The 10,195-nt window shown below is 40.4% G+C and overlaps 1 protein-coding gene across 1 annotated transcript; it reads left to right on the forward strand.

Moving 5' to 3' along the window:
- Positions 1-74: 74 nt before the first annotated feature.
- Positions 75-9,790, forward strand: TPMT (thiopurine S-methyltransferase). Its single transcript, XM_058809355.1, has 9 exons — positions 75-210; positions 311-471; positions 1,259-1,351; positions 2,420-2,552; positions 3,030-3,082; positions 6,934-7,008; positions 7,719-7,804; positions 8,854-8,898; positions 9,653-9,790. Exons 1-9 carry the CDS (start codon positions 175-177, stop codon positions 9,766-9,768), a joined length of 798 nt encoding a protein of 265 aa, XP_058665338.1. The 5' UTR covers positions 75-174; the 3' UTR covers positions 9,769-9,790.
- Positions 9,791-10,195: the final 405 nt, after the last annotated feature.

Raw genomic sequence — 10,195 nt, forward strand, 5'->3', positions numbered from 1 at the left:
GGGTTTCACGGGAGAGAAGTGTCGGCATCTCCCTCCGTCGTTACCGGGGTAGGGTGGCTGCTCGATGGGTGAGAAAAGGGAGGCCACCGGCGGACCCGCAGTGCTGGGCAGGCCCGTTCAGCCGCCCCGGGAAACGGGGTCAGGCCGAGTCTATCGGGAGCCAAGAGTGTGCTGATGGCAGTGTCGCTTTCGGTACACTGTCACCAAACGGTGATCTCTTGAGATCTACTTAATTTTTGTTTGTTTCGAGGAAGTAAGAGCCAGTTCCAAACTATGCATTGGGTGGGGGTAATTCTTCTCTTTTTCACAGCTACGAGCACTCCCTGGAGATATGGACTACTCAGCGCATCCATCCGGGCTCCTGGAAGCCTCTGATGTTGGGTCTCAGAAGGAGAGAGTGGTGACAGAGGAGGAATGGCTAGAAAAATGGGAATTGGGTAACGTCGGGTTTCACAAGGAAGAAGGGCATCCGTACGTGACTTCACTTTTACTGCCTAAGCTGTTTTAAGTAATGCCATGAGATGACTGGCTTGGCTCATTTAAGAAACTCTTAATTGAAAATGGAACATTTGCAAAAAGCAAATTATCTTACATGGGCGCATTCATTTTTTGTTTTTGAAACAAAAATTAATATAGATATTTTTGTGACCTACCCTTGTCAAAGGACAGAGAAAAGAAAGTATTGAAATGAATTTAAACCTTTTACTCTTGAATCAGGTTTTTAACCTTAGAACTTGGACAGTTTGACTAGAAAATCTTAAATTTTCTGGTGGAGATGCTTTGCACTATTGTTCATGTGAAACTGGGCCTTGAAACTATGTGCAGAGGACATCAGAGCAACTACTATGCAGTAAAAGACAAGGACCTAAAAGAATAAACCTGATTATGTAGTATTTCAAGACCTGTAAAAGTAATTTGCTTGATGCAAAAGTTTCATAATCTTTCTGTTTAAAATCTCTGTTATGACCCTCTTAGAGGTGGATTGGTTGGACTGTTTAGTTGCAAAGGCAAACAGAAAATAGAACAAACAGAAATGTGTTGATTTCTGAATTACATGAAATTGACTTTCTTGCTGTGTAAGTGGAAGTTGAATGCTTTTTTTTATGTTTTTATTTCTAATGACATGAAGCAGGTTGAGCTAATAACATGTGCCATTGTGGAGTTTTCATGCTACCTTGCACAGTGTGTAGCACTTGGCTTTTCATGTGCCAGCATAAATACTAACAGAGTTAAGTAAAATGTGTCTGTTCTTCTGCAGGCTCCTCCAAAAGTATCTGGATGTTCTTTTAAATGGCAGGAGTGGACTGAGGATATTTTTCCCACTTTGTGGTAAAGCAGTAGAGATGAAATGGTAAAACACAGATAATAAGAGCAAAAATCTTACTTGAGGGAGGAGGGAGGGAGGGAGAGGGGGAATTCCCAGCCTTGTATTGGCTAGTGGAAATGTGCCACTGCCAGGAAAGCAGTGTCACTGAAAGCTGAAGGGAGGAGGAAGCTGGTGTTTCGTATAGTAGCTTAAATTGAATGGATAAGGTCTGATCTGAAAGTCCTACTGATTGTCCCCAGTTTAGCTTGGGGAATGCTGCATTTAGATGGACAGAGTGACTGAATCTATGCCCTTAGCAGTCCTGCTTTCCATATCAATGCCAGCTTAAATTACCCACAATGAGGTCAGTTGTGTCAGACAACATTTTCAAGAGACCATGTGGCATGCCACTCTGGAAATTTAAGTGATTTGGGATAAATGTAACTTCTTATTTTTTTTTATTCCTAATCTTTTACCTTTTTTTTTTTTTTTTTTTTGCGGGGGGGGGGCATGGTGCAGGGAGGGAGTGTTGTTTTTAAAATTAGGGCCTATACAAGCCAGTACTTTTTCTTGGAGGGAGGAAGCACAAACCAAAACCTGCACTGCATCTTCAAGTAATCCAGCTATCAGTTTTTGTCACAGTACCTGCTCCCTAGGCTGACTGTGGGCTCTGACACAGGTTGGTGTTTTGCTGAGCTGAAGCAGCGCAGAAGTTACTGCCCCTCCTTTGCTGCCCATTCCTGCCAAGCCACAGAGGCAGCTGGGTGCCTCAGTCAGCTCAGTTCAGAGCACAGCACCTTTCTGAAATGGACAGTTTCTCACTGTGATCACTTCTGTTTTCACCAAGTTAGTAGGAATAAATTAATAATTCATTAAATCTAAATACAGCATGTAAGTCCTTGTCAACTGTATGCTGAGTGGTGCTAATTTAAGCTCAGATCATGGAAGGGAGGTGTTCAATATAATGGGAACACTTCAGAAAGTCAGAATTAGACATATCAGGGCATCCTAATACTAGGCTTTCCCTAATGAATAAATGATGTATGGGAAATACATATTTTGCCCAGCCTGGGGGCCCAATGTAAACCTGGGCCTTCTCTCTCTTGTGTGCAGGCTGGCGGACATGGGGCACAGCGTTGTTGGTGTGGAAATCAGTGAGCAAGCAGTGAAGGACTTTTTTTCAGAGCACAGTCTGCCTTATTGTGAGGAGCCAGTCCCTGAGATTTCAGGAGCAAAAATGTTCCAGGTATGTCAAATGATCTGTTAATCATGCAATGCTGGCATAACTGAGTAAACAAGTCATTCTGCTTTTATGCATCTGTTTTATTGGTAATCATTCACCTCTCCTGAAGAGGTCTAAAAGGAATTTTTGGACTGAGAAGTTATTCTTCTAAACTTACTACTTTGGCCTTCTTGTAACAGTGAAGCACCTGAATGTAGAAGGAATGTATTTTAAAACTGGAGCATGCCTTGATAGATTGATAAAAGTTGCACGCCTTGTTAGATTAGAACTTCTCTGGAGGAATCAGAAGAGTTACCCCAGTAAACTAAAACTAAAAATATTTCTCAGTGTTTTTCTCCATTGCACATAAATGTATTTTAAATTTTTCACTTTTAACAGTGTATAGGTATATTTTAAGATGTGAAGTAGAAATATATACTTACGAGTGTGTATTTAAAGATAGTTAGCTGATAAGGATTGTTTCCTTTGCTTTTATTGTAGAGTACCTCTGGCAACATTTCCCTCTACTGCTGCAGTATTTATGATTTGTCCAGGTAGGAATACTCATAGTGTTTTACAATTCTCCATAATTGAATATGTATTAATACTGTCCTATACTATAATTTTATTTGAATCAGGCAAAGATTTGTCAGGTCCTCTTAAGCAAACTCACATTAATTTGTATGAGAAACTTGAATGGCCAATTTCCAGCAAAAGTCTAATTCTGTTGTTAATAATTAAGGATGATAACTAATTATCTTTAAATGGGCTTCTTATTCCAAGCCGTTCTGTGAAAGTTATCAAAAAAGCATTTTTGCTTTTACAGTAAAACCAAATTATCTTTAACATTAGTGATGAATTCTATGAAGCAAAACTTTAGCACAATTCCTTCCTCAGAGTAACTTAGTAAAGAGAATATATCCAGAGGTGTCTTAGCACAATAGTTCCCTCTTTTTGCAGTTCTTACTCAGATGTGATTTTTTTCCTAGATTATAAGGTTTTGGTGAAGTTTTTTGTGTTTGTTTGCTCTTCTTACAAACAACTGTTAGGCACAAGAATTTTTTTCATGTCTCTTCAGTAGGAAGGAGGTGATGTCTTAACGTTTACTTCAATGGGCTTTCCAGGCATATACAGGCACAATAGGTAGTTAAGGACACCAGAACACAGTGTTTACTCTATGATCTCTTTTTTTTCAATCTGCCAAAACAATGGAAAAAAAGACTATTCATTACTGGAGTCCAGAGTCTTTCAGACAGTAGACCGTGATTGTGACTTCTGCTGCTGCAGCTGACTTGACTAGTGTATATATGTAGCTAGTTTTGCAAAGTGTCAAACAGAGGAGGTGTGTATGAACATGGCTTTGTAGATACTGCCTGGTTTCTTACCTGCCTTGTCCCTCCAGTGCAGTTACTTGCTACACTGTAGATCCCTTTAAACCTTTCTTTCTGTGAGTTGACAAGTTGCCCAAGGATTGCTTAAGCTTCTCAGAAATTTTTGAAGAATTCAGTCATAAGTTTTGTAGCAAGTACTGTGGTGAAACTTGTAATTTCTATCACAACATGGTGTAATAATATTTTGAAATAAACAAAATTAGGTAGTTGGTGACAATTTCAGTGCACATCACTGGATCCAGTACATAGTTTGTCGTCACAAAATAAATTGGCAGATAAACGTTCTGGATGCAGAATGAACTGTATTCCCAACTTCAGTCAGCAGATACCTGTGACTAGAAAAATGCACACGCACTTCTAGTTTCTGTGTGCAGACAATTTGATTAATTACCCAGTAATTATGGAAATTAAACTTAATTCTCTCTTGCTGAGGCTGGCCTACTAACAGGTCCCTTTCATCTCCATTAGCCTAGCATTCATTAGAAGAAAACTCAGATGTGCTCCTGACCTTTGTTGGAATGGGACGTTTCAAAGACTCTTGCTAGTTAAAGAGTAACAGGAATTACTGCTCTTTCTGGGAATTCTGGGACATATGTAAAACAGTTATATTACACAATCACTGTACCTCCTAATACAATTATGGCTGCAAGACTTCAAAAGAAAATAAAAAGTTGCATTTACTGAAACTACTAAACATATGCAGAGATAGAAATTCACAAGTTTCCTCTTAATTCCAGTGGGTTTTCTGCAGATATGTGAATTTCTGATTTCCATGTTAAATTTGTTAGATGTAGTAGTCCCTAACCAATGCTGAACGCTGTATAAACACATAGCAGTGTGTTACAGTGGAAGTGCTTCCTCATACCTTAGCTTCATCCTGAATCTGCATCAGGATGAGAGACAGCTGTGTGCCTTTTTTGACCTTTTCCTCATGGCTTCATTGTGTTGTGAAGGAAATTGGATGTGCAGAGGGACAAGGAGTACGCAGACACTCAGCAGGTCCTGAGGTCTGGGCAGCCAGGAGACCAGGACTGGGACAAGGCCACAGCATGAGCCTGCCTGCAGCCCGGGATGTCTGTAGGCTTGATGAAATTGCTTGAGAGTAAAGTACACAAAATGCATGTTTGGAGCCACTGCTGCCATTCCAGTTAGACCAGAATAAAGTTGGAAAGAAAAACCAAGGGCAGAAAACCTCAATGGCTTGCATGAGGTCACCCAGCAGACTCAGCTACACAGAGAGGAGAACTGCCTCCAAGCTTCAGAAGATCAAGGCACTTGCCCTGCTGAACTCTCCTTTGTGCCCTGCATGTCCACTGCTTGTTTAACTGTCTCTTTAAGAATCTCCTTTCAGTACAAGGCTGGTTATTTAAATTACATGCTTAGACTTGGCGAACTTTAAAAGAAGTCAGCACTTGAAAGTGTTATCATATCTCATCGCAGTAGAGTGGGAAATACAAGATCAGCTTGTAGGTTAGATGCCAGAGACTTAGAAATGCCATTGCAATGAAAATAGCAGTGGTGAGAGAGAAGTTCTCATGGTTTAACTCTGGCTAAGGTGGTGGAACTAAGCACCACACAGCTGCTTGCCCACTCCCCCATCATGAGATGATGGGGGACAATCAAAAGTAAGAAAGAAATGTGTGTGGCGATGAAAACAGTTTAATAATTAAAAATAAATTTCAAAAAGTTGTAAGGAAAAAAAAATACACAACAAAGAACAACCAAAGAGAGAGGAGAATAAAACCCAAGAAAAAAAAGTGGTGCAAATGAAAGCAGTTGCCCACCACCAACCAAGCAACTGATGCCTAGCCAGCAGCCAAGCCATGCCCCCATCCACTAACCTCCCACCCAGTTTTATTGCTGAGAGTGGAACCAGATGGTCTGGAATATTCCTTTGCTCAGCTGGGGTCAGCTGTGCTTGCTGTGTCCCCACCCAGTGTCTTGTTCATTCTTGTACTCTCCAGCCTACTCAGGGTGTGAGGAGCCAAAAAGGTTTTGGTGCTGTGTAAGTGCTGCTCTGCAGTAACTAACTCATCAGTGTCTTATCAACATGATTTCAAGCCCAAATCCACCAACACAGCCCCATGCAAGCCACTGTGGAGAAAGGTAACTCTTCCCAAGCCAAAACCTGTACATGGAAATGAAGACAGAGGTGATGCAATTGGACTCTGACACCTGCCCGGTTGGCAGAAGGGTATTGCACAATTCCATGCCACATTTTTCTAAGTAAACTTATTCAAACTTTCTTTAAAATGACGCAAATTTACTTAATTACTGCCTTACTGTCTAACCTCCTATTTTAATAATTACCAAAACCAACGCTCTTTCTTATCCCCAGATATTCTTTTGTGTTGCTCTGGCTGCTCTTACCATCCATTAAAGGCATTTCTTGATAGTCTTGTTCACTGGCAGGCTTTGGGTGGCCATTGAAGCCATCTGCTAGCATATTCAGGAACAAAACTAGTGTCTGCAGCAGAGTTGCACTAAGGCAAGCAGCAGTGTAACTTAGCTTTTCTAGCATTAAACAAATTGCAAGCTGAAGGTGTCCTGGGCGTGTAGCTGGGGATTTAGGTGTCTAAAGTTACTGAATGTGCTGAGTCAATGATAGTAAAGCAGCAAGGCAGCTTCCTTAGCCTGCATATGAAATCATGCATGGTCAAGAACTGTTGATGTGCTGAGTGCATGTCAGACAGAAGGATGTGCTTACTGAACACCCAGACTTGTAGCCCAAATGTGTTAAAAGTCCGCTCCTTCCTCCCTGCCATGCCTCATCAGTCCCTAAGGATGGGGAAGCACTGACCAATTCCCACACCTCTTTGCTATTGCAGCAGGACAAAGAACCAGGAGGGTTTCTTGAGTTCCAGATCCTGTTGGTTTGGATTATAAAAATGCTTCACTGTAACAGAAAGGTGGTGGAGAATCACTAGCTGCAGAACCCTTGTGACCTCACAAAAGTGTTGGAAAGAAGATGGTCCCTTTTTACTATTTTAAGCTTTTTCCTTATCTCTTTATAGCTCAATAATTGGCAAGTTTGATGGGGTTTGGGACAGAGGAGCTCTCGTAGCCGTGAATCCATGTGACAGACAACGGTGAGGAAATTGCATTGTTACTGTCTTTTCTCTGATGTATCAGTGACAAGTTTTTGATCCTGTGACTTGTTAATGAGTCGTTTTACATTTAAAGGATAAACCCTCACAAGCTCTTCTCTACCACAAGCATCTGCAGAGTGCTGTATTCTTCCTTCAGGAAGCCACCCTGCCCCTTGGTGGGAAAATATGTGGTTTGTTGCAACCCAGCAGAAGCAGGGCTGCAAGGCTCATCTGAATTCTATTATTTCCTTTTCATCACATCTACTTCTTCCGTCTTTGTTCTTTTCCTCCTCACTCCCCTTGATTACAAACTTTTGTTCTTGCCTATAGACAGTCCAAATTTAGTTTGAACCTGCTCTCAGGATTTTTGAATTAGATACAGAATCTTCAATTCACAATAATTTTAAAAGATAAGGACCGTACTGTGTACTGTATTCTAAACTGTGGCAGATGAATACTTTGTCTATTAATCTTGAGTTGAATGTGCAAAAAAAGATAAATGCTTGTTTATGGGGAATAAATACAACTTTTATTTTATGTTTTTCATGTGTAGCGTGAATTTTATGCTCCTGAAATTTAAACTAAGTTTTGGTTAGTCTCTGTGCAGTTCAGTTCAAATTCTGTCTGCATAGAAATGCATTTTGTTGAATATTTTGAATGCTATGCTTGAATGCTTTACAAAAATAATAAAGTATCATTTTTCCTTTTAGCTATGCCAGTTTGATGATCAGCCTAGTGGAAAAAAATTCTTCTTATCTCCTTGTTACAGTTTCATATGATCCAAACAAACACAAAGGTGAGAACTTTGTACTGCTCATGTTGTGATTTTGCTCTAATGCAAATTGTATAAAGATGTATTAGATGTATTAAATTGTAGATGCAGTAATATCTTCCTCAAGATTTTTATCTGCATAGCTTTGTTAGCTGGTTAGATTTTTATCTGCATAGCTTTGTTAGCTTTTGTTAGCTGGTGACCCCAGTATGACTGTGTATAACTGTGTGTTAAAAAGTTTAGATATTGACCAAGCTTGGGACTAAATTTCTGTTTTCTCTGGCATTCAGACATGCTAAAGGTAAGTTGAGGACAGTCATGGTATATTAACAATGAAATGAAACTGTAAGTGCGGCTGCTTCAATGAAGCTGGAAGTCAGAGCTCTTAAAAACATCCTGTCTGGTCTGGGGAGCTTGAAACACTCCCAAGAACATCAGCTTCATGCTGTTTTTCCAGTATTTGCAACCCAATGTGTTGCCCATCTTGTGCCTCTCTCTCAGCCACTACCACACTCTGAATGTACTTGGAAGAGGTGTAATTCTGTAAAATCATAAGGTACTTTTCTTTTTATATTTTTTGTATTATGTACATGAAGTGGGATATTTTTAGTTGATATTAACTCACAAAAGAAAGAGATCTTTTTCTGCTTTTGGGATCTTCAGCATAATTTCCCCCCCCCCCAAAAAAAATAGGTGTTGCTATCACAAGCAAGAACAGTTTAATTCATTGCTTTTCCTGTGACAATGTTCAGCTCTTAGCCTTAGTCATGCCACTGTAGTATAAAGAGATTGTAGGCTGGATTCACACAGCGTGCTGAGAGTGCTCATATGTACGTCACATTCATGATTCCGTGCTGCAGCTGCAGATGAAGCAGCAGCAACACCTGAAGCTGTCTGGCCTGCCAAGGTGCCACGAGTTCCTGGACACATTTTCTGGTTCCTTCTGATGCTACACCCTGGGGCCCCATTACAGACCAGGTGCTGTGAGTGAAGGGGTTGGCTCCCCTACTGCAGTGTACATTTTGTCTTCTTCCCATGTCTTCTCTCTGATTAGCTTCACCCTTTTCTTTCAGGCCCACCATTTTATGTTCCTGAATCCGAAATTAAAAGTTTATTTGGTGAGTAAAATTTCACCTAACCCTTAGGAATTTTTTCAAAAACACATAAAGTTGTTTACATGCCTTTACCTTGCCCTATGATGAGTGATACAGTCATTTGCTTCTTATCTAAAGGCTAGTGTCATGGAAGAATACTGGGAAAAATATATACCATTTAACCACAGGGATTTTGCTGGCATGGAAAACTCTCAGTTCTTCAAAAGATATGAAGAAAACCCATGAGGCAGTTTCTCGTCTCCCTTTGGTACCTTTTTTATTCTCCCAGGATTCATACTGCACTCAGTAATCCTGTAGCTGCAGTCTTAGAGTTCTATTTGACCATTTTGTCTTTGCCTACACCTCATCAACCAGTTGCCCTGTTTTAATAGAAGCCCTACCAGTGCTACAGTTTCTACTGTACTTTTGTGTCAAATAAGAAAAGTAACATGGCACTCAAAGAAAATGCTAAAAATGTACCACTCAAATCCATCAAAATAATGAAATTTGGAGCTATGTCAGGAATTTAATTTTAGGAGTTCCTCCTGGTGTGCTGTAATATCTCATTTTTAAATTTACAACTTTCTGAGACTCTGGCAGTGTTTGTGTGCCGTGAGTCATTGGCATAGACAATTACATCCCAGTGCAAAAGAGAGCAATTAAGTTCCCCCCAGTGCACTATGTTAGGCACTGTGTGGAAATCTGTGAATAAGATTTTTTTTTTCTGGACAATTTGCATTTTTCATTCACTAATTTGTTATCCTTATCTCCTTTTCAGGCAGCTGCTGTGAAATTAGGTGTCTTGAAAAAGTTGATGACTTTTCGGAGAGGCACAAACAATGGGGACTAGATTATTTTCTGGAGGTGCTATATCTACTCAAGTTTGTAGCTTGATTAAAATTTGTTAAAATAACTTGCTTCAAACCTTGCTTATTCTTATATCTTTCATTTTAAAATGAGGCATTCTTAAAGCTGGGGCTTTGTCCATTTGCTTACTGAGTCAGCTCTCCTACACAGCTGCCTTTACTATCTTGAGTTGTGAACAGCTTTTCTTAAACTCCATGCACACAAACAGCCATTACCAAAGCATACCTTTTTCTTCCATATCAGTTCAGATCATGAGAGCTGTGAAAAAGAAATGTTCCTGTTCCTTTTCAGCCATTGCAGGTCGACGCTGTCTGCCTGGCATTCCGCAACTCAGCCTCACCGACTGGCAGCCCTAGGAGTGTGGCAGCTGCAGTCCAGACACTGTTTTATGAGGCACTGGCTGTGCACCAGGCTGGGCAGAGAGGTGGGAAGCTGCTGAAAGTTGGTTCTCTCC

This window comes from Ammospiza caudacuta, chromosome 1, assembly GCF_027887145.1.
Source record: "Ammospiza caudacuta isolate bAmmCau1 chromosome 1, bAmmCau1.pri, whole genome shotgun sequence".
NCBI classification, from domain to species: domain Eukaryota; kingdom Metazoa; phylum Chordata; class Aves; order Passeriformes; family Passerellidae; genus Ammospiza; species Ammospiza caudacuta.

Excerpts from the sequence above, each read along its gene's own strand:
- TPMT (XM_058809355.1), top strand. The coding sequence starts at position 175 with ATGGCAGTGTCGCTTTCGGTACACTGTCACCAAACG. Across the intron at positions 211-310 it reads CGGTACACTGTCACCAAACG|CTACGAGCACTCCCTGGAGA; the intron begins GTGATCTCTTGA and ends TCTTTTTCACAG. Across the intron at positions 7,009-7,718 it reads AATCCATGTGACAGACAACG|CTATGCCAGTTTGATGATCA; the intron begins GTGAGGAAATTG and ends TTTTCCTTTTAG.